We start from the raw sequence: 23,356 nt of genomic DNA, 5'->3' as shown, positions 1-23,356 counted from the left end.
GGGTGGGGTCGTGTGCCGACCTGCACCAACAAAGGGCGGAAGTAGCCCCCCGTCATTTCTTGCTGCAAAAACCTTTTTAAAAATCCTGAATGTCAGGCAGCGAGACCCAGCAAAAGATGAGGTGTCGGAGAATCACCATTGTTGTTGCTGAACAAAGGTAAGTTTAAGTCTCCGGCCACCGCTGCTTTGGCCCGCCTGCACTGCCCCACCTTGTCATGAGTGACATCGAGTTGAGCATGCCCATTCAGTCACATGACCCCTTCTTCAGCCGAAAAGGTTGTAGAAAAAAATACTTTTAAAAGCCCCTGACAATCAGGCAACTCAGCTGGGATCGTCAGAGGCTTTTAAAAGCATTTTTTTCCTACAATCTTGTTGGCCGAAAAGGTTGCAGAAAAAAATGCTTTTAAAAGGCTCTGACGATCCCAGCTGAGCCGCGCGATCATCAGAGGCTTTTTTTTTTTTACTTTTAAAAGCATTTTTTTCGGCCAAAGAGATTGTAGAAAAAATGCTTTTAAAAGTAAAAAAACCAGCCTCTGATAATCGCGTGACTCAGCTGGGCATGAGGGGGGGCGCGCAGGGAACCACCTGCTGCCATCACTACCAGATTGGGCAATCCAGTCCGAACCGGGAGCATTTCACCCCTGGTTGTAACCTGCCCTATACTATGACAGACTTGGCAGAGGAATGTGTTGCCCTTGGAGCTTTACTCTTATCATTGCTCATAATTTCATTATTCCAATTCTCATTCAAATAGAAATACTGCTTTGTTATTAAGACGATAAATCAAGACTCAAGGGATCTTATCAATGATGCCACCAAAGCACTTTCCAAGAGGAATTGCCCATATTCAGTATGTCTGAAGGAGCAAACTGAAAGATTCAGAATACAGCAGGTACCTAAGGCACTGCAAAACTCTCCAAGAATTCATATAAATATCTGGTCTTGAAGGGAAATATTGTGATTACATATGATATGATAAGAAATATCTATGAGTTAGAGAATGAAATTCTAAACTATTTGAATGTGACTCACAGCTTGCATTCACCTCTTCCAATACTTAATGACTAGTATACCTTCCTCTTTCTAAAATATATTAGTTTCATGATCCTTTTACTTTTCTATCTTTTGATTTTGTTATTTTCTTTGGATAGTAAAGCTTTCCTGTCTTATCTGTGCTCAATTTCATTTCTCAGTTTAGTTGTTACAATCACTTCCCTTCTAATATACTCTACAAGCTCTACTCTACCATATGCAGAAGCCACCTGGGATGAAAACCATTGACAAGTTATCATACAGTTTGTAATTTCATTGGGAGGACTTTTCTGTTTCACCGTTCACCTTGAATTTTTATTTATTTATTTGGAATTTATATTGCCGCCTACTTGCACATGGCAACTCAAGGCGGCTTACTGGAAAAACACAATATAAAAGAAATAAAAATTAAATAATAAGACTTCTTAAATTAAATTAAAACAATATTTCTTCAGAACTATATGGAAGTGCTAAAATTGAAGATATCCAATCAATGAAAGCATTCAAATTAATGTTAGAGTGATAATGGACATAAAGGATATCAAAAAGAAAATTAATCTTCCTCCCTCCCTCCCTTCCTTGTACAACATTTGGTATCTATTTGAGCAAACATATGTACATACAGTAACTTCCTACAAAATCCTTATGGAGTAGGTCTTCAATCATGCTTTTCCTTCATACAGGCAACAGACATCCTTGGAATGGCTACACAAAATCCTCATGTATACTTTTAACATGAGAAGAGATTCCATTGAAGTCTTCTTTGCTTTTTTCCTCTCCCTTTCCAATAGCTTTAGAGTCATCAGTTGTAAATATGGGACCCTTTTTCATTGTACTGGTGAGTATATTTGCAAAACATTTTCTTTTGGAATAGTGAAGCTATATTATTATAATACATTTATTTGTTATGTGAATAAAACAAATGCAATTCCAGTATAAAGTATTACAGAATATGAAACTGAATAAAAATTCCAGCAGGTTACTGTTTACAAGCTTGCTCTTCTTTTTCCTGTGTACATTTTATTTTCTATTTTTATTATACAATTATTTTAAAAGGGTTTTTTTATTCTCATATACTGGTTTTGTAGTGCTTGCTATGTGTTTATTGGAAGATGCAGGATATAAGCATGTTTCAGGAAGTTAATGAATTTTCACTGCTGTTCTTACAGTTTTTACAGTTTTGGGGGGGGGGTTTGTAACTGCTTCTAATTTTATTATACTTTTTTATCTCTACCCCTTGTTAGATACCTGAACTCTTAGGGGAAACAGCTAAGCTGTTTAAAATTAGTAAGTAATATAAATTACTGAAAAGGCAAATGGAAGAAGATAAGATAAATGAATACGATCCAATTCTACTTGAACCTATTCAAAGGTTTGGCAAAACTTACTCCCAGGTACGAAGGAACCATGGTAAGGATATAACATAACAGTAACACCTTTAAACAAATGTCAGGACTTCAAGTAAAAGCTCCTGATTCTTGATCTTAATGTGCCTTCTATGCCAATGATTCTCAACCTTTTATATCTTGCATCTCACCAATTACTTTGTAAAAATGCTGGATCACACTCAAAACAATAAGGTATGAAAACAGAGAGGTGGGTTTACCCAGATAGTTATATATTTACCCACACACATGCACAAACAGCATAAAATAAATGACAAACATATGCAAATCGTACAACCACAAATTTACAGATTAAGAAACAGTACAATAGGATTTCTTGTTGCCATAGAACGATTGCATTGCACAAGTATGTTTTACCTTTTTTCGATTTACTTGTTTGGCTTTTTGTACCAGAAGTTCCACATCCCATGACTCAGTAAAGTAAAGGCTGAATTGCTGGTTTAAATTGTCCTTATTCTGGATGAATTCTTTAGCTGATAGCGATCCAACTGCACCTCTTTATATTAATCACAATATGCTGTAATGAATCAGTTCTTTATTTTCCCTAATAAAATAGAATGCAATGAACATTGATTTTCTATTGTCAGCTGCTAAAACACAATACAACATAATTGCCTGAGTCATCCGTACATCAGTGAAAGTAGGAGGGTTCACTGTTCTGTAGCTATTGTCCTGTCAGCTTAATGCGGATGACTCTCTTTACATCCCAGGATCAGAGTCAGGCAGAGAATCGTCATGTAATTATTGAGGGAAAAAGTCCAATGCAATTATATTGTAGTTCAATACAATTATATACATATGGGCAATGGATTGTTTTCTTAATTATTTTTTTCATCTATCCCCAAAATGAGGCATTTCAGTAGGATTATTAATGAATAAATGTGACCTAGGCACATAAAAGCAGGAATGGTCCCAGAATCATATGGGTCTCTGAGTCCTATTTTTCTGCCCTCAGAGACCCTTGACTATATAACTGCTGGAATTTGATAGCAGTTTCCCACCATTTTGTAATGCAGGCATTTCACAGCTTTTTTAAAAGCTCCAGAAATGTCAGATAGGCCCATACTATTTGCTGATACTATTTGCCATCTGTTTTATAAACCTCATATCCACACACCCACACCCACACCCACACCCAATATTAAGCTTTTCTCACAGCTGGAAAGAAACCCTTCACCAATATCAGATTTAGGGCTTATAGACATAGCTTGGCTACCAGGGGTGGGTTCTAAAAATTTTTACTACCGGTTCTGTGGTTATGGCTTATTTTGTGGGTGTGGCTTGATAGTCATGTGACAATTCTTTAGGATTTAGCAGAGGTACTGGTCTACCAGGCTTTTAACTGCTTGCAGAGCTGTACCCGTCTACTCATGTATTTTTGCAGGCACTGATCTACCCATTTATTTTTGCAGGCACTGGTCTACTCATTTGTTTTTGGAGGCACCGGTCTACCACCAAACTGCCTTTTACCACTGATCAGCTGTAGGGCGGCCCTTTGAAGCCCCACGGCAAGAGTTTAAACAGTTTTTTTCCTTATAGCCCATCAGCTGGGACTCAGGAGGCAGCAATAGATTGGGGGTGGGGCCAAATAAAAGGTAAGAATAACTCAGGGGTGTGGGTGGGGACTGGGGGGGCGGGGGGGCAGAACCGGTTCGGTGACATCATATCGTTACTGCTACCAGCTCAGCGGAACCGGGCGGAACCCACCACTGATGGCTACCCTATTGCCAGATCAGACCAGTAGCAGCAACAGACAACACCATAATTTAGTAATTACCCATTGACCATGGAAGCAATTTCAAAGCTCATTTTTTGGCCTACTTCTGAAATTCAGTTTCCCTTATAATGTTGCCTTGAGAGTTCCTGACTATTTAAAAGTGCTGCAATGAGCAGTTAGTTGGTTACTTTGCAAAAGTAAGGATCTACCTTCAACTAAATCACTGCTTATCAGTCTCTAGTATTTTTAAAGCTGCCTTTACCATAGCACAATGTAAGCACATTGGTTTTCACACTAGTTCTGAAAATAGTTAATTACTGCTTTGAGGTCAAATCAAAACATTTTTTTAAAAAATAATATTTTTCCTTGAGTTCCTCACTTACATTGTGTAGAAAGTCAGCCCCCCTCCCCCCAGAAGAATGAAATATTTTGGGAAATATTACAAAGGCAGAATATTGTATTTCCCTAAAGGAGTAATGGAGAAAACATCTAAAAGACAGAAAGCAGACTCAGTCTTTCTTAATAGTCCAGCAGATATTTTGTGCCCATTAAGAAAGATTGGGCCAGCCTATTCAGAAACCAGCCCCAGTTTCTTTGTCCCAAGCAGAAATCGAGGAGGCCAGCTTTTAGAAATGCAGATTTGGTAATCCATTCAGAAAGACTGGATCAAGACAGAAACTCAGATAAGCAACAAACAAAAGGTTGACAAAATTAGCTCAAACACCTTGCATTTCCTCTTTTGCCTATAGAGCCAGCTATGACCCCTACATAATCTCTACATGACCCCCATAGGAATCTGACAATAGCCAATAGAATATTAAAGGATATGTTCTTGCACAGGAACAGGAAACTCAAATACAAAGCCCAAACACCCCCCACTCTCAACTCCATTTTGTCAGCTACCAGAATCACATGTGGTTCTGCTTCATTAATAAACCATCTTTCCAATCAGCCTCCATGTTTCCAGTGTCTTTCTCCCAGCTTGGAACTGAACAAGATGGATTTTCCTCCCAACAATTTGGCACCCAAGATTTCAAGCTAACCTGACCAACGGACCTCGCCTGGATAAGCCTCCACCTTGCTGACAACAGACCCATTGTGTCTGTGGGTGGGTTCCCTCAGACCTTGGCAGTTTGGAGCAAAGGAAGTTTTGAGTTTTGAGCTCAAAGGCTGCTTGAAAAGAAGGTGAGTACATCTAAATTTTAACTTTTAAAATTAAAAATTAAAAGACCAGAAAAGCAAGGGAAATGTATGTATGCTTGTGTGTGTGAGTGAGAGGATCCTTCTTCCAATCACAGCTGCATCCTACTCCCTCTGTGCCTTTCCTAACCGCAGAAACATCTGTTCTACCAACAGACCCTAGAAATTATGGGGGATTTGCCAGAATGCAGGACCTTCTGTTAGGGAAAAGAGAGAGGCTGTGTGAAAATGGAATTGAAAAGTGAATGAGAGAGTTGAACTTGGGCAACCAGTTGGGAAGTCATTGAGCAAAGCCCTGTGTTAGGAGGTGCCCATACCCGTCTTCTTAGGAAAAGCAGCAGGTCCTCACAGACCCCCGGGGGGGTCTGAAAACTGACAGCTGTGTTAGGAGGTGCCCATACTTGTCTGCATAGGGGGCAACAGGTCCTCCCAGGCCCCTTTTTGGCCTGAAAATTGATGGTTGTGTTCCCTGGAAAGGAGGTGCCTGTACTCTGTGAGGGAACCAGAGTCCTCCTGAACTTTTTTTTTGTCCAAAAACTGATGGCTGTGAACTAACTAATCCAAAATGAGCCGCACATTGGAAGGGAAACACAGGAAGCTGTAGCTCGAGGGTTGTGACAGGAACCCCCTCTCCCCACCCCCCAGGAGATTTGCTCATGAAATGGGATGACAGGCAAACTGCCCATCCTGCTGGAAAGAAAAAGATGTGAGCAAGGAAATTGGGTAAAGATTGGGCTTTGCTCAGGAACAAAGCTGGAAAAACAATTTGACTAAATAAAGGTACTTAAAAAGAAAAGGGAAATATATAAATAGGAATGTTGATTCCCCCCCCTTTCTTTCTTCCTCTTTGTCTTCTATGCAGCGATGTAATATGTTTGTTGAGATTTGTCCCTTCCCTAATTGGAGTTAACTGAGATTTATGGTGGGAATGACCAGGGATTCTGCTGTTCTTTTCTTTCTCTTTTCCTTGTCTTTGTATGTGTGTGTCTGTCAAAGTCTTTGTGTGTTAGATAAATATAACTGTTAAATGTCTGTTAGAAAGAAAGAAAAAAATAAGTTAAGCAATGAAAAGAAAAGTATCTTCACCCTAGGTTGCCTGGCCAGCAAAACAAGGTGAAGAGAACTGTATCCCTTTCCCCCTCCCTTCTTTCTTTCCTCCCTGTAACATTAAAACAGCCCAGGTTTGTCAGGAGAGAAGGGGCATTGGTCCTACCTGAGACGCACCTTCTCATTGGGTGGAGACAGCAGCCAGGCATGGGTTGTACTCGTCTGTTCAGATTGATGGACTGAGTCTGTCACAGCTGTTAAGTCCTGCCCCTGTTGCTAGGGGGTTCCAGCTTTTGGCAAAGACGAAGAAACAGACTCGATGTGTGGGAGAGAAAAACAGTTGTTAGCAAAACAGGACCAGACAGAAAAGGGTGGGGCTGGCTGCTGTCTCCACCCAACGAGAAGGTGCGTCTCAGGTACGATCAACGCCCCTTCTCTATTGTGGGTGGAGACAGCAGCCAGGCATGGGACATACCAAAGTTCACTGTCCCTCAGTACAGGCGGGCCCCATCTGGTCCGAAGACTCCCCCCCAGTATGAACCCTTTGCAGCACCCTACGTCCAAATGCTGCCTCAGCTGAGGCGAACTTGTTCAACTTGTAGTGCTGCACAAAGAAAGAAGGGGAGGTCCAAGTTGCCGCCCTGCAGATCTCCAACAATGATGCCTGTGTGGCCCAGGCTGCTGACGTCGCCGCGCTGTGGGTCGAATGCGCGGCCAGGTGAGTTGGTCGAGGCAGGGAACGCAGTTCATATGCCTTAGCGATTGTCTGCCGGATCCATTGTCCGATCGTTGAAGAAGTCACCTTATTACCTAAAGAGACCGGGAGAAACGACACAAACAAAGATTCCGTTCTGTGGAAATTAGCAGTCCTCTTAAGGTAAATCCGGAGAGCCCTCCGGACATCCAACTTATGCCATTGCCGTTCCAGGGGGTGTGCAGGATGAGGGCAGAAGTCTGGAAGGATGAGTTCCTGCATACGGTGAAAAGGTGAGTTAATATTAGGGATAAAGGTAGGGTCAAGACGAAGAACCACTTGATCCACATGGAACACGCAGAGGTCACTGCGAGTAGACAGAGTGGCGATCTCTGAGATTCGTCTTGCAGAAGTGATAGCAATAAAAAATGCGACTTTACATGATAATAGTCTAAGGCTAGCTGTCTGTAAGGGCTTGTACGGGGGACCCGTAAGGGAATTCAGAACAATGAACAAGTCCCAGGTGGTGTACCGGTGCAGCACCGGAGGAGACAAGTTAGTGGCACCACGCAGAAATCTACGAATAAGAGGATGCTGAGACAAGGAGGTCAGGGAACCACAAGTGAGGACCGATGATATAGCCGCCACTTGCCTCCAAAGCATATTGGGCGAAAGGCCGTTGTTGAGCCCGTCTTGGAGGAAAACCAGTACATGGACAATCGAAGCTCAAAAGGCTAAAACCCCTTGACGAACACACCAATTACAAAAGGCCCACCAGGTGGCCAAATAAATGTGGTCAGTAGACGGCCTTCTTGATGCCTGAATGGTTCGAATAACGTCAGAGGGAATATTGGCCCCACTCAGAGCGCACCACTCAACCTCCAGGCGGTCATCCGGAGCAACTGAGGATCCTGGTGGAGTACTGCCCCCTGAATGAGAGAGTCTGCCCTCTGGGGAATCTGCCAGGCCGGAGCCACTGACAATGACATGAGGTCTGCAAACACGGCCTCCTCGGCCAATGAGGAGCCAGAAGTATGAGTTCCGCCCGTTCCTGCAACAACCTTTGTACCACCTTCGGGAGGAAGGAAATCGGAGGAAAAGTGTAGAGGAGACCTGAAAATCGGTGGCTGCAGGCGCCACTCCGCGTAGTCGATGTCCTGCTGACTCAACCAGTCCGCCCACACATTGGCCACCATGGAGATATGCTCCCCCCTCAAGGAGCAAAGGTGACATTCTGTCCAAAGCCCCAACCTCTTGGCTTCTAACATCAGGGACTTGGACCTCATGCCCCCCCAGATGGTTGATGTGCGCCTTTGCCGCCACATTGTCCGTGAGTATGAGAACGTGGGAGCCGGACAGTAGGTGCAGGAAAGCATGAAGGGTGAGCAATATCGCCCGCAACTCCAGGAAATTGATGTTCCGCCAACTCTCGCTTGCACTCCACCTGCCCTGTGCCACTTGCCCCTGACAATGTGCCCCCAGCCGTAAAGGCTGGAGTCCGTTGTCACCAACAACCTCTGGGGCTCGAAGAAGTGGCACCCGTTGGTGATGGCCGGGGATCGCCACCATCTGAGGGATCTGAGTACGTCCCTGGGAACAGGGACTTTGACTGATGACGTGCCTCTGCCAGCCTTCTGAAATGGTAAAAGGAACCATTGGCTGTCTCTTGAGTGTAATGGGGCCCAGGGAATGATAGAAATAGCTAAAATTATCTTACCCAGGAGCTGGGAAAGTAGTAAAGGAGATGCCCTCCTGCACCCCTCCACCTTGGCTACCAGGGCCACTAGGCTATCCTGACACTCCTGGGATAGATAAACCCTGCCCTCAACCGAGTCAATTAGTGCTCCCAAATGGAGCAGACGAGTGGAAGGAGTCAGATGACTCTTCTCCACATTAATGGAGAATCCATGGGATGTGAGGGCCTGAAGGGTTAACTGGAGGTCCAGACGGGCCTGTTGAGTAGAGGTGGACAAAATTAAAAAGTCGTCCAAGTAACACTGGAGATGAATAGATTTAGCCCTGAGGGAAGCTACCAAGGCTGCTAAAACTCTGGTAAAGCAGCAGGGAGTGGAGGAGAAGCCAAAGGGCAAAGCCCGATATTGATAATGGGCCCCAGCATAACAGAATCTAAGGAACTTCCTATGAGAAGGTAGGATAGGGATATGAAGATAGGCCTCAGTGAGGTCAATAGAAGAGAGAAGATCGCCCTTCCTAACACCATCTAAGATGGAGCGCAAAGACTGCATTTTGAACCGGCGGTATACTACATAATGGTTCAGACGTTTAAGGTCCAGAATAGGTCTCCACCCTCCCTGATGACTTGGGAACAAGGAAACATGGGGATAAAATCCTTGCCCCACTTGATCCACAGGCACTCATTGTATGGCCCTGATCGATAGCAGCTGCTGAACCGCCGAGTCCATAAGGGATCGTCTATCACTGTTACGAGAAAGTGGACAGCTCACAAAAAACATTGGGGGGGGGGAAGGAATTCAATGGCCAAACCCGATCTTATAGTGGCCAGGACCCATCTATCAGAAGAAGTTCTCTCCCAAAGGTCGGCGAAGAGGGCCAATCTGCCACCAATGGGAGGACCAGAAATGCAGGTAGCAACGGGGTCAGAGTGAATGACCTCCTCCCCCTCGAAAGGGCCATTTATTCAAAAAGGGTCTATCTCTGGAAGACCTGTCCTGGGATACGTGCTGCCTGGGAGAAAAACCTCCTGTAAAACGGGACGAACCACCCCCACCGTCCATTCCCCGAGACTGGGGGTGATAGGAATACAGGAGAAAACAGGGATCCCCCCTATGCCATGCAGTTGGTAAAACCTTCCGCTTGTCCTTGGTCTAAATAAGGACTCTAGAGGATCCCCAAATAATTTGGCTCCCATAAAGGGAACAGATGCCAAACATCATTTGTGCCTAGCATCTGCCTGCCAATGACAAAGCCAGACCAAACAGTGTGCCATGATCGAAGAGGCAAGGGACTTGGAGGCAAAGCGGGCGGCGTTGAGTGTGGCATCCATGGAAAATTGGATTGCTGAAATAATCTTGTTCACAACCTGCTTTATTCACATATCGTCCGGTGAAAGCTTCTCTTGCAACTGCCGCAACCACAATAATATCGCCCGATTGAAGAAGGAAGTGGTGGTAGCTGACTGGATTGCCCATGCCGCCCCTAAATGACCTCGTTGCATGACTTAGTCAGACCTACGCTCCTCCGGACGGAGTCCTTCATCTGGATCTCCAGGAACCGAAGCGTTGGGTAGCAAGGCAGCCACTGGCGTGTCCACTATCAGAACTTAGAGGAGAGAGGCCAAGTCAGAAGCGACATTAAAGTACTTCCGGTCAGTAGCTGATGGAGTTGGAGCGGATCCAGGTGTGGCCTGCTGCCTTTGAGCAATGCCGAAAAACAGAGGAGTGGGAATAGTGTCCACTGGTTTGGACAGCTCCGCAAACAGAGGATTTAGTGCAGACTGCGAAGGAGGAGGAGCTGCAGTCAAGGAAATGGTACCAAGTTGAGCTGTGTTGACAGCCTTGAACAACAAGGACTTAAATAAGGCCTGAGGGAAAAGTCCAGTGAAGAAGGGCTGCTCCGGAGGGAGACCTTCGTCCTCAGACAAATCTGGCTCTGGAGGCTCGTCCTCACCCAGATATGAGGTATGAGTCAGCTGGAATTGAGCCGGGGAATCAGGGTCCCCTTCAGAAATGGGATCCTCTAAGCAATCGGATGCGATCGCACTGAAGTCCTTCTGCTTGAGGACTGAAAGCAAACCAACAAGGACTGCTGAACTGCAGCATCAACCATATGTTGGAAATTGTCAGGCAACAAAAAATTACAACCGCGGTTGTCGACAGGAGCAACCTCCATGGAGGTTAGGGCAGCCGAAGTCGGAGGATGTACCGGGTCTAAAGTGGAAGAAGGAACTGAAGTTTCTGCCACTGCCGAAGTCGTGGGAGGATTGGAAGTTCCCCATAAACAGGAAGTTTGAATAGATATTGGGCAGTCTTGAAGAGACATCTGGTCTGATGGTAAGGTCAAAGTGCTAGTTCCAGAGGCCTCCATGAGAGAGACACCGTCACCCCTGGGGAGAGTTGATGATTGTCAGTGACTGCAGGCCTTGTCACAAAGTTTGTTCAACACTTTATCCCGGCATTGCTCAGCCCTCAAGGAGGCAGAAGAATGAGGCTTGGTTTTATGGTGAGGTCATGAGACCTTGCTGCCAGAAGTTTTAGCTGGATGACCACTACTGTGCATGGTTTTAGAAACCCAGTGCTTTAGAAGCCCCAGCACTAGGCAGTAAATGCTCATCGACCCGGGCCCTTCGACCGTGCTTTGATTTTGATAAGGCCTTAGGCATTTTCAAAGATGTGATGCCAAATAAGTGAAATTTTCCACCAGTAAACTCAACTCAATCTCATGAGGCAGTCAGAGACCGGTGAACTGGCTGGTAGGGCAGCAACAGCAAACAAAATGGCCACCTGCTGGGCAATTCACAAAATGGCCGCCAAAGTGGCAGGGCAGGCTGAGGTAACAAGCTGAGGTGGATTAGCCAAAGGCAGACAAGCCCATCTATTGAGGAGTGGCAACGGAAAAGTCAGCAGGGGACCCCAAATATAGGAGCCCTTAGTACCCAGGCACAGACCACAGTCTGGAGACCAGTAGGGCCACGGCTCAGCACTGTTGCTACAGACAAGGGAGACGGCAAGCAAGAGGTGGGCAACAAAATCGCAGGTGTCACAGTCAACAGCGCAGGGAGCACGAAGCTCCACATAAGGTCCAATTGCCCCAGTTATTAAGTGCAGGTGTGCAACAAAGGTTGAGGGAGCCGAAGCTCAAGTCGAAAATGGCTCCTTCAGGATCAGGGCTTTGCCGACAAAAAAAAAATGCCAGCCGTTCGATTAACTCCTAGGCTGACAAAATGGCGGCACCAAGTTTATGTCGCTCTCAGGAGCGTGAAGCTCCATTCAATGTCTGCCAGCCACACTCCAATAAGGGCTGGAGCACGAAGCGCCGAAAACTCCTTGACCAATAGCTGAAAGCTAATCGCTCGACTCCAGCCACGAAGGAGCGAAACAAAGCTTCAAAGTTCGACAATGATCAGTCGGGCCGCTTCAAAGACATCACAAAGTCAGCCGGCCTGATTAAGGGGAGCGTGAGACTCCTCAACTACACTAGCCGGTGGGAGCACGAAGCTCCGCTCAGGCCCATCCCAGCTTAACTGGGAGCGCAAAGCTCCACAATATTCGGAATGCTCGTCAGATCAATGGAGGGCTTTAGCAGTCACAATAGGAAAGCTGGGATCGGAAAAGAGAAGGATAGCCAAAACTAGCCACAAACAGATAATAGCCAAATCCACGAAGGTGGAAGAGGCCAATTTACAGCCGAAGTCAAACAAGTCCAATCCAATGTCCAAGTCAAAGTCAAAGTCCAAATCCAAGATCAAACTGAGAAAAAAGTTCAACTGTCAAATCCACTAAAAATAATAGCAATAGTATGCCAGAGACACAGTCATACACGTCTGTCCAGACTGATGGACTGAGTCAAAAGCTGGAATCCCCTAGCAACAGGGGTGGGATTTAACAGCTATGAAAGACTCAGTCCATCAATCTGAACAGATGAATACAACCCATGCCTGGCTGCTATCTCCACCCACAATGCTGAATGAGAATGTTGAAACTCATTCAGAAAAAAATGTTGTTTGTTTGTTTTCATTTACTGTATGTTCTGTAAGGGGATTTTCATCTGTCCATCCATTCACATCCTGAAGCATGTGAATCCATCTTCTTTTTCTCATCTGTGGTGTCCCCATTTTGTTGTGACTGGTTTATCTGTTTAACAACTGCAGTACCGATGTGTTTTTTCTTCTCAAACTCTGCCTGCAAGCTATCTATCCACTGCCACTCCACCTCTCCAACTCTTATCCTCCAACAATGCCTTTCCTGGGACGGTCACCCACAAATGGGGGCGGGCCCCTGTTCGCATGTCTTTCAGCCCTGCACAGCTGACTCTGCAACTTGTGGAAGCAGAACACACTAACCCAGATGCTGCCTCCAGAAGAAATCCTCTATCCATTTGAGCCAAAAAAAGGTCATCACAGCAACCAGAATGGAGCAGACCTTCCCAAACCTGACTGACTGGTCTTACCACCAAGCCAAGCCTAATGCCACCCAGAATGAAAGAGACGACCCTGAGATGGACCAGTGCTGACTACAAGACTCTTCAATCCCGAGAAGACAACTGGTAAGAATGTGGGAGGGGGGGAGGCAGAAACTAATTGTAAGGTTTTCTTTCTTTGCTTCATTCACATTGTAACTGATCAGTTAAATGGATTCATGGAGGGGTGGCATTTGGGAGTGGTTGGCACAGCAAGTCCTGAACACTTTGGACTTTTGTCTGGTGGGAGGGAAATTTGTCTAGGATGCTTGTATTGCCTGTCTTATAGAAGTAGCTGCGCGCACACAGAAACACACGTACACACGCACACACCATTCAGAATCAGAATGAGGCTATCCCCTTCACCTACCTCCACACAAAGCTTCCCCTAGGCTGGTTCTTGCTCTGTGGAATTAAGGCCTAAGCAGTCATACCTCTCTGCCAATTCCATGGGGGAGGGACATGCCACTCAGGCAATTAATATGCCCCACTGAAGAGGTAGCGGAAAAGACATTTTGAAACCTCAAGCCCTGATTGTGACTCACAAATGATGCTGCCCAGTTGCCCAATAAAGCAGGATATGTTGCACTGGTGGTTGTCTCATTAGTAGGGGTCCCAGGGCTCATTGTGGGCAATTTAAAAACATTAATAGCCTGGATTGCACACTGACTAACCTCAATTTGGCCTCACAAACCCTGGATGCACTAAACCAGGTGTAGGCAAACTTGGCTCTTTTACACCTTGTGGACTTCAACTCCCAGAATTCCTGAGTCAGCCAAGCTGTCTTAGGAATTCTGGGAGTTGAAGTCCACAGGGTGTAAAAGAGCCAAGTTTGCCTACCCCTGCACTAAACTAAGAGCTAAGGCAGGATCAGGAAGCAACCCTTGGAAATGGGCAGCCAGTAGTTATTTACTAAAGCAAAACCATGGCTGTGAAGAATTTTGGGGCTTGTGCTTGCTAAAACTTGATTGGAATCTCACAGAAAGTGACATCAAACATCTGGAAATAATTGGCATAGAAAATTGAATACTGTAAATTTCTCTCCAGAACTTTTGCCCTGGCTGCTAGACCTTCATGGGTTGAAAAGCTCTCCTTTTAGGAGCCACTGAAGGGATACTTTTCTGCTGCCTCTATTAATGCCTTCCCCTTTGCATTAAAAAATTAAAAGCACCCATCAAGTCTCCCTGATCAGATCAATTCCTAATCTTGTGCCAGTAAAATTGTGTCACCCTCATGTATATGGCCCAAAGGGGGGATTGTAGAAAGCCAGCACCTACTCCCCCAACCCCCAGAAGAATGAAATATTAAAAAGCAGAATATTATATTTCCCTAAAGCTTTCCTGTCTTTTCTGTGCACAACTCAGATATTTCATTTCTCAGTTGAGTTGTTACAATCACTTCCCTTCTAATATACTCTACAAGCTCCACTACCATATGCAGAAGCCACCTGGGATGGAAACCATTAAGAAGTTATCATACAGTCTGTAATTTCATTGGGAGGACGTTTCTGTTTTACTGTTCACCTTGAGCCTTTATTTATTTATTTGGAATTTATATTGCTGCCTACTTGCACATGGTGATTCAAGGTAGCTTACTGGAAATAAAAACTTTCTCTCAGCTTGGAACTGAACCAGATGGATTTTCCTCCCAACAATTGTTTTCTTTCACTTCTAAAGTACTTAAACATTTTTCCCACTTCCACAATCTGCAAAATTACATAAGATCAACTGTTTCCTTCCCAAAGCTTCTATGTTCCTCCAAAACCTTCATAATTATTATCTGTCATGTTATATATCTGTACTTATTACATCACAATGTAAATAAATAAAAAAATCACCCAGAAGACATATCTGCTCATAGTCCAAATCACAGATTTCTCTTTGTGTTTTCTGGAAGAACAATTTATGTTTAGTATTTGGGGCATAAATTCCTATCAGTAAGACTTTACTCTGAAATATTTCCACCTCTAACATTAATATTCGTCCTTCTTCATCTGCGAAGAGTTGTTTTGGGGAGAGATACTCCTTTACATACATTGCAACGCCTCTCTTTCTCTCCTCTGAGGCCGCTACAAACAATTTCCCTGCTTTAGGATATTTCAGTAAGTTAGCATGTGACAATTTAATGTGCGTTTCTTGCATACAGACAATATCATTGGTTTTCACAATTTTAGTTAATATACGTCTCCTCTTTGCCGGAGCATTGAGGCCATTGACATTTACTGTCAATAGTCTCACTCCTTGGTCCATCCCTATCTATTGGTCCCTTTAATTTTAGCTGCTAAATGAGTTTCAACCCCATATTCTTCTATTTCTCTTTCCTCCCCCTTCCTCCCATTTCGTTTCCCCTTTCCTTGATATGCTTGTGTTCCTCTCTCATTTCTCCACTCCTCTTTCTGATCTTTCTGATTCTTTTTATCTATTTCTTTCTCTCTTTCCCCTTCAGTAGGTCCAAAGAAATTTTCACAGAAATCCTGTGCATCCTGTATATTTTCAATTTTAATCTTTCGGTCTTGCCAGGTCACCAAAAGTCCTTCCGGCAATAACCATCGATAAGGTGCGTTGTGTTTTCTTAACTGCGAGGTTATAAACTGATAACTTTGTCTCTGTTCTCGCACCCTTCTAGGAATCTGCTTTAAAAATGTAATTTGTCATTCCTTATATGTAATGTTCTGGTCCCTGGCCTTATGAAGGGTTTCATCTCTGAGCGCCTTTTTAGTAAGTCTTATGTGTATTTCTCTAGGCAGATTATGCCGTCTCGCGTAGTTGGTATAAACACAATAGGCCTCATCTATCTCGCCACAGACTTCTTTCTTCTTCTTCCCCACTACTTCAGCAATCACTTCTCCCACAATTTCCTCTAACCGTTCCTCTCTGTCCTCCGCCACATTTTGCAAACGTAAGAAGAAAGCAGACTTCTCCATCTCTAAAAATACTACTTCCTCTTCGAGTTTCCCGACCGCTTGAGCACATCTGCTTTCACAAATGTCTATTTGAGTTTCAACTCTTTCAGTAGTTTTTTCAACCTCAGTCAATCTTTCCTCGTGTTTCGTCAGAGTAGATCTCATCTCTCTCAATGTCTCTTTGATTTGTTTCATCTCTCCTCGTAATTCACTCATCTCCGTTTTCAGGTCCTCAAAATTTTTGGATGTAGCTTCTTGGTTCTTTTCAATTAGCTCTTGAATATTTTGGAACATTGTCTGCATTCCTTGCATTGTGATTGGTTTCTCTGCTGTTGGTAAATTTTCAGCTGATTTTCTTAGGCCTGGAGGCGTTGTGATCGGTGGGGATGCCATTGTAGAGGTTATGTGCTTTTTAGTCACTTTAGTGGAGGTTACTGTAGTTGACATGTTTGCTAAACAAAGAAAGCTTTTCCAAATTATCATACACTACTATTATTATGTATTATTATTATTAGATATTAGATATTAAATATTAAATATTATTATGAAGTCTATTTAGATATACACAATCAATCCACTTTCTCCCTTATTTCATTCCTATCAAAATACACAAGTAAAATCTATATGACTATATATGCAAATTATTATATCAGTTTATATTATGTAATAAGTAAATCCAAATAAATAATTAATTACTCAAACTATTAAATCATGATTATTATATACACTTATACTAAGAGTTGATTAAGTCTTCAAAGAGAAAGGAAAGCTTCTTTAATCCCCACTCTTATTTCCGTTTGTCCAGCTAATTAATAAAAACAGGAAAAGGGCTCACTGTCACATTAAGATCCTAGTGAGGAAGGGGGGGTTCGGAGAAAAGATATTCACCCCCAAATCATCCTTGGCTTTATAAAGTTAATCGTTATATATTGTTCCTTAATCCACTGAGTTTTAGTCCTTATCTCAGCTAAAAGTTTTCACTCACTCCAGTAGTTACCGACACTTGGTCCAATTCGCCCTTCCGTTTCTCTCCAATTTCTCAGCAGCGAGATCGCCAAAAGCTTTGTAAATAAAAACTTTCTTCCCTTTCTTATCTGGGCTGCCGCTATTCTCTCCCGTCGCTGTACAGCCCCTGCAACTCTCAATCAATCTTTCTTTCGTCTTCTTCTCCTTTCACGTTCTGTTCTGCCTCCCCGTGCTGATTAAAACCGCAGTGTCATTGGCTTTGGGGCCACTTATACGCGGCCTTCTCTCTGCCTCATTTTGTCACGTTGGAGCAAAGACCCTGCTTACTTTCAATTTTGCTTTTTCAGCATAGCTAGGGGGGAAAAAAATCTGCTCCAGGAATTTACCTCTTTGCAGCTAGCTAGCAACAGAGCCCTCCACATAACAGCTGAGAGTAAGGCGGCCCTTTGAAGCCCAGCGGCAAGAATTTAAACAGTTTTTTCCCTCTAGCCATCAGCTGGGACTCCGGAGGCAGCCATAGATTGGGAGCGGGCGGGGTAAGTGAATGGCCGGCGATCCAACAGAGCAGAGAGTGAGGGTGAGTGAAGGCGTGGAGGGGGCGAGAGAGGGCTTTGGTGACCTCTGTGAAATGGCCGTTCGACCCCCAAAGGGGTCGCAACCCCCAGGTTGAGAACCGCTGCTCTGGAGGTTCTGAAGGCCCTGACTGAATCCCTACGTCTGGCACCACATCTTCTTCAGCCTCCTCACTGTCCGACTCGAGCGCCAGCTGCACAGGCTGCTGGCGCAGCACCACACCAGCCACCTCGTCGTCAGGATCAGCAACAATCCGCTCAGGCTGCTGGCGGGCCACAACATGTAGCATCCCTTCTAACCATGTTTGTATTTTAACCCAATAATTCTTTGCTTCCTTACATGACCACTACATATGATAATATGATCCCGGCGACTGATGATATTTCCAACATTTAGCAGATTTAACTTTAAACATTTTTGCTAATCTTTCTGGTGGCATATCCCATCTATAAAACATTTTATATAAATTTTCTTTATATGCTGTTGCCATTGTTAATTTATAATTCCTTTCCCATAGTTGTTGCCATTTCTCTAATTCAATTGTATAGCCAATTTTTTTGCTCATGCTATCATTGTTTCTTTTACTTCTTCATCATAACCAGCAAAATAGAAAAAAAATTGAAAGGAAAATGTGGGTAACTAAAAGATTGGGGTTGCTCAAATACCATCTTGATAAAATATTGAATTGAAAATGGACACAATAGAGAGAGAAGAGAGAGAGGAGTAGAGAGACAGGTAGGAAGGAGAGATGAGAAGGGAGGAAAAGAGAGAGAGGGAGAGAAGAAAGGGAAAAGGAGAGGAAGAAAGGGAGGGGAAATAAGAGTAGGAGAGAGGGTTAGAAAGAGGAAGAGGGGAGGACTGGGGAAAGGAAAGGGAAGGAGAGAAGGGGGAGGAAAGAAGAAAGTTGAAAAGAATAGAAGAAGGGAGGGGAGGGTAAGAGGGGAGAAGGAGAGGAATGGTTGTTGTGAAAGAAGGGAGATATGGAATGGTAGAAGAGCAACTCCGAATGTATTTTAAAGTTTTAGGATGAAGAATGAACCAATATGGAAACCAAAAGATAATATGTATTATAAGAAAGGTTGAAGAGATTGTATATTTATATGTTTTATGAGAAATAAAAATAACTTTTATTTTAAAAAAGATCCTATTAAATGCAACAATAATTACCTTTTACACCACCAATATCAACTTCTATCACAATTTCTCTTGACCCAAATCATATTCCAGAAACATTTATTTAGACAAATTCCAGCTGCACCAAGAGAATTAGGACTGGTGTCTAGTGTTAGAAGAATTATCCTTCTGGGTTCAGCTCCAAGTGGGGAAAAAGACACTGGAAACATGGAGACTGCTTGGAAAGATGGTTAAATGGTAGATAGGATCACATGGTTTGAGTTCCTGAACAGAAAAGGGCGCAAGATGCAGCGAGTCCCGGGTTTTATGCCCTCTGTGGCTTTGAACTTCCTGGGCCCCCGAAAGAGTACCTGATTGGTTGTCAGACTCCCAGAGGGTGAGGGTCTTACCTAGCCTTGCTGGCTGATGTAATCTTCCCAGGTACCATGTGGTGAGTTTCTGTTGCTAGATGGGTCCTATTGTGTTGCAGATGATGGTCCATTGACAAAGATGGGAGGGAATTGAGTTTTTGCCTCTGGCCCATTGGGGGGGCAAGAAGGTGGGAGCTGCTTCATCTTTAAAACATGCTTCTCCATTTCTCATTCAGGAAAACATAATATTCTGCCTTTTTAATATTTCCTAAAATATTTCATTCTTCTAGGAAAGGGGTGGGTGCTAACTTCCTACAGTAGCATCATAGTTTGTTGGACTGTGTATTTCTTTTCTCAACATAGGCGGATTTGTTTTGACAAATAAAACCCATCCACTGCCAGGCAAAAGCAAACATTAACAGATAGTTGCCCTCCCCCACAAATTACCTGTTTTCTTTCAATGCATCAAGAGGTTTTGTAAACAAATCTTGTTTCCGGGCAGAATGCATGGAGTACAGCATGAAATCAATAGACTCTTCAGTTGCCTCCTCGGGTGTACCTTTACCTATTTTGCATTTATATATATAGATCTCACATCCAGATTTCGCATAGTAGACGTGAATAGGTAAACTCCTCCTCTCCCTCATCCAGTCTGGAAAAAAAGGGCTCTGTATTAGGGATAGGAAAAGCAGCTCAGACAGCCAGGCACACTAATGTACCTCTGTTGTTAACAAGCTTCCTGAATCTGAGAGAGAAAGGTCTGCTTCCTAGTAGACCGAAGTATGAGATGAGGTTTAATTATGGAAAGAAAACACTTTACCAAAGTAAAGAACAGAGAAAGTGTATTTCTAGGGGAGAGATAATGCTCTCTTTGCTTGACGCAAGTAAGAATAGCAAAGTATCTCAAAGCTCTTTAAAAGACTAACACAGAGAGAAAATAAACAGGAAATATATTTGGAACCATAGCTTTGTAGTTTTAGTTCTAGAATGAAAATAATTAGGATTGCTCCAATTTGCTGTATCTTTGCCACAATATTGGTTTGATTTTAAACAGTAACTAGCTTGTATTTAAGTATTTTTGAGTCAATAATTTGCTACTTTGCTTACAGCAGAGAAGAAATCTCAATCCTATCCCAAACAGCCTTGGCAATCATCTGATTTTAAGGGAGATGATGTTCCTGGGAAGGGGAAGCACTAGAAAAAAGCTGTGTTTGTGACTTTTGATAACCCTTTTAGAACTATTGTAGAATAGGGACACAAAGTGAACTCTCTAATTAGAGGGATGGAAGGCATGTTGAAAACCCCAAAGATATCCAGATCCTGAGTTATGTAGGTTGTAAACGTGGCAATCAGCATCGTAAATTATAAACAGGATCCAATTGCTCATTTGTGCAACTCCCGAAGTAAAGTTAACTGGGCAAAATGGCTGACTTTGGGTCAGTCGCTCTCTCTCAGCCCAACGCAACTCACAGGATTGTTGTTATGGGGAAACGGGGAGGAGGCATATTATGTATGTTTGCCTCTTGTTATATATAATAACGAAGTTGGGGTTTTAAAAATCTAAATCTAAAATCTTAAAATGAAATTTACTTCCAGCTCTGAAAGCCTCAAAATATAGAGGCTGCTGATGTAATTTTTGACTACTACTTAAGAATAGCATTGTCTCAGATAAATTCAGGAACTGCTAGCAATGCTGTGCAGGATATACTAGGGAAAAATTAGGATTGCATCGTCAAATTTGAAAGCCTTTAAAACATAGAATAGGGATACTTACATTAAGCTTGCTTCTTATACAGGTTCCATAGTGTAGTGGTTATCACGTCTGCTTTACACGCAGAAGGTCCTGGGTTCGAGCCCCAGTGGAACCACCTAACTTTTTAAAGTCTTAACTGCTAAACTAAGCTAATATTACAGTTCACTATTTACACAAATTCCATTTCTAAATAAGATAGTAATGCATAGCACCATCTCACATTTTCTGCATAAGCCATTACTGTCTGCTCACGGCGCCACCCATCGGGATTTAATATTTATCAATCTCCAGGATGTTATTCAGCACCGTCAACAATTGTCCTGGATCCTGGAATCTTATTACCAAACGGTTACGGCAACGGATCAACACGGGTTATCCCTCTAGAAATCTTTAATCCAGCACCGCCTTTCCTTAAATATTTGCGATCGAATAATCGATCTCAAAACTTATGCACAAACCAGTCAGAGCACTAAAGCAGTAGTAGGAGTTCTACACATGCTCACCAACAAATTTAACTAGTACTATTGCCTCTTTAGTCCGGCTGACTCATTGCATCGAAGTTCGAGGGCTGCTGATTTATGGCCAAAACGCTCATTCTCAGCTTCTGTTCCCAGGAAGAGCCGAGGTAATAAAACATATAAGATCTCTACACCACAACTCGCGTTTCAGGCAGGTGTTTACAAAGATTGCCGGGGAAAAGAAAAGGATTGAGAAAGCCTGATGGCGGAACAAGCCCTGCATTGAACTACTGTCGTCTTCACGGCTTACTTCCAGGGTTTGCCTCTGGGGATATGCAAACGTATCGCAATCGTAACGTGCAAATTTGGAATCTACCAACTCATCATTCTGTGCTTATCGCAAAATGGAAGGAGGTGTCGAGGGTGGTTTAAGGCTTCCGCGAACCATGGCAGAATCGGACAGTATCCGCTGACAAACGACTCAGTTGGGTGCGGCACAAGCAGGCGCTTCTCCTCCCACCCCCACCCCCGAGCGCCAGAAAGAAGGTGCAGTTTGCCACGCGGGAGCGAAGACTGCGATGGCTTCCTCATGCGCCCACCCACAAGTACAGCCGTCCACGCGCTCCGCTCGGGCTCCAGAAAGTGCAAGGAGGAGGTTGTGGGTGGGATGGGGGAGCTGCGCGCTGCGTCGCTTTCGCGGCTTCTCAATTCGTTCCTGAGGAAATAAGGCGATCCTGTGCGCAGGCACGAAAATAGGGCTTTCCGCAAGGAATGCAATATTTCAAATGCGGGGGTGGAGGTGGGGAACCGATTTCTGCAAGTCGCTATATGTGCTTGACGCTGAAAGAGACTACAGTTCTATGCTTTATAGGAGGAGATAGAGACCTCCCAGTGGAAACCTTGGTGCTCTCTGAACCTGGTTGCTTGCTTTAGGTAGTAGCATCATCAGTGCCATGATAATGTGCAACAGTGCAATGATGATGCCACCTGGTTGGGCAATGAAATGTTTCCAAGCAAGCAACCAGGCTCAGAGAACACCAAGTTCAGACTCCACAGTTCAACCCCGAACTACAGATATTCTCTTCTATTGGAAAGATGCTCTCTGTTGTAGAGAAGTTTGGGGGTGGGGTGTCATCCAGTCGAGTGCTGACCAAGTGGACAGAGTTGCTAGGTTTCCTGATCTCTGGCAATAGTTCACAATTCCCTAAAGAACATTCTGGTGATCTCTGATCCTTTCTATCCACCTGATCCCTTGTTCATCTCTCATCTCTATTCATCTCTCAGATTTGCCAAGCAGGAATTATAATTTTTTTCTCCTAATCCATCTCTTGTTTGCCTCCTGTGCCCAAAACAGTTTCTCCTTGTATGTAATTATTGCAAGGGAGCAATTAAATATCATGGACCTGGGAATTGACTGACTCATTCTTCTTGGCATCCTGAAGCTGTTTCTTGAGTAAGCATGCATTCTTGTGTTGGAAGAAACATCCTTCTAGGTTCTGCTCCAAGTGGGGAAAAAGACACTGGAAACATGAAGACTGCTTGGAAAGATGGTTTAATGGTGGACAGGATCACATGGCTTGAATTCCTGAACAGAAAAGGGGCAGATACAATAAATCCTCGGGTTTTTATGCTCTCTCTGGCTCTGCATTTCTTGGGGCCCCGAAAGAGTATCCTGATTGGTTGTCAGACTCCCAGGGGGTGAGGGTCTTAGCTAGCCTTGCTGGCTGATGGTCACATGTGCTTCCCAAGTCACATGTGGTGAGTTTCTGCTGCTATTGTGTAGAGGGCTAATCCTATCTTTGTTGGATCTTTGGCAATTCCTACTATGGCTCTGCCTGAAGGAGGCAGATCTTTGTTATGTAGACTAGACTGGCCCTGGCCTTAATGGCCCATTGACAAAGGGTGGGGGGCAGGAAGGTGGGAGCTGCTTTGTCTGTAAAATATGCTTCTCATCCAGGGAAATATAAT

The 23,356-nt window shown here is 43.8% G+C and overlaps 1 protein-coding gene and 1 non-coding gene across 2 annotated transcripts in view; one reads left to right on the top strand and one right to left on the bottom strand.

The window, feature by feature from the left end:
- PPEF1 (protein phosphatase with EF-hand domain 1) overlaps positions 1 to 2,847 on the bottom strand; it is a 120,571-nt gene extending 117,724 nt beyond the window's left edge. The window contains exon 1 of the mRNA XM_070943842.1: positions 2,796 to 2,847. Within this exon, the coding sequence (XP_070799943.1) occupies positions 2,796 to 2,847 (52 nt within the window). The remainder of the gene's footprint in view (positions 1 to 2,795) is intronic.
- Positions 2,848 to 20,972: 18,125 nt separating this feature from the next.
- TRNAV-UAC (transfer RNA valine (anticodon UAC)) lies at positions 20,973 to 21,045 on the top strand. The gene has a single exon. It is a non-coding gene; the product is annotated as a tRNA-Val (tRNA).
- The last annotated feature ends 2,311 nt before the right edge of the window (positions 21,046 to 23,356 follow it).

This window comes from Pituophis catenifer, unplaced genomic scaffold (assembly GCF_029215685.1).
Source record: "Pituophis catenifer annectens isolate HBS135680 unplaced genomic scaffold, rPitCat1.0.hap2 SCAF_4, whole genome shotgun sequence".
Classification (NCBI taxonomy): Eukaryota; Metazoa; Chordata; class Lepidosauria; order Squamata; family Colubridae; genus Pituophis; species Pituophis catenifer.
Note: the sequence above shows the minus strand (reverse complement) of the source record. Positions and strands in the feature narration are given on the sequence as shown.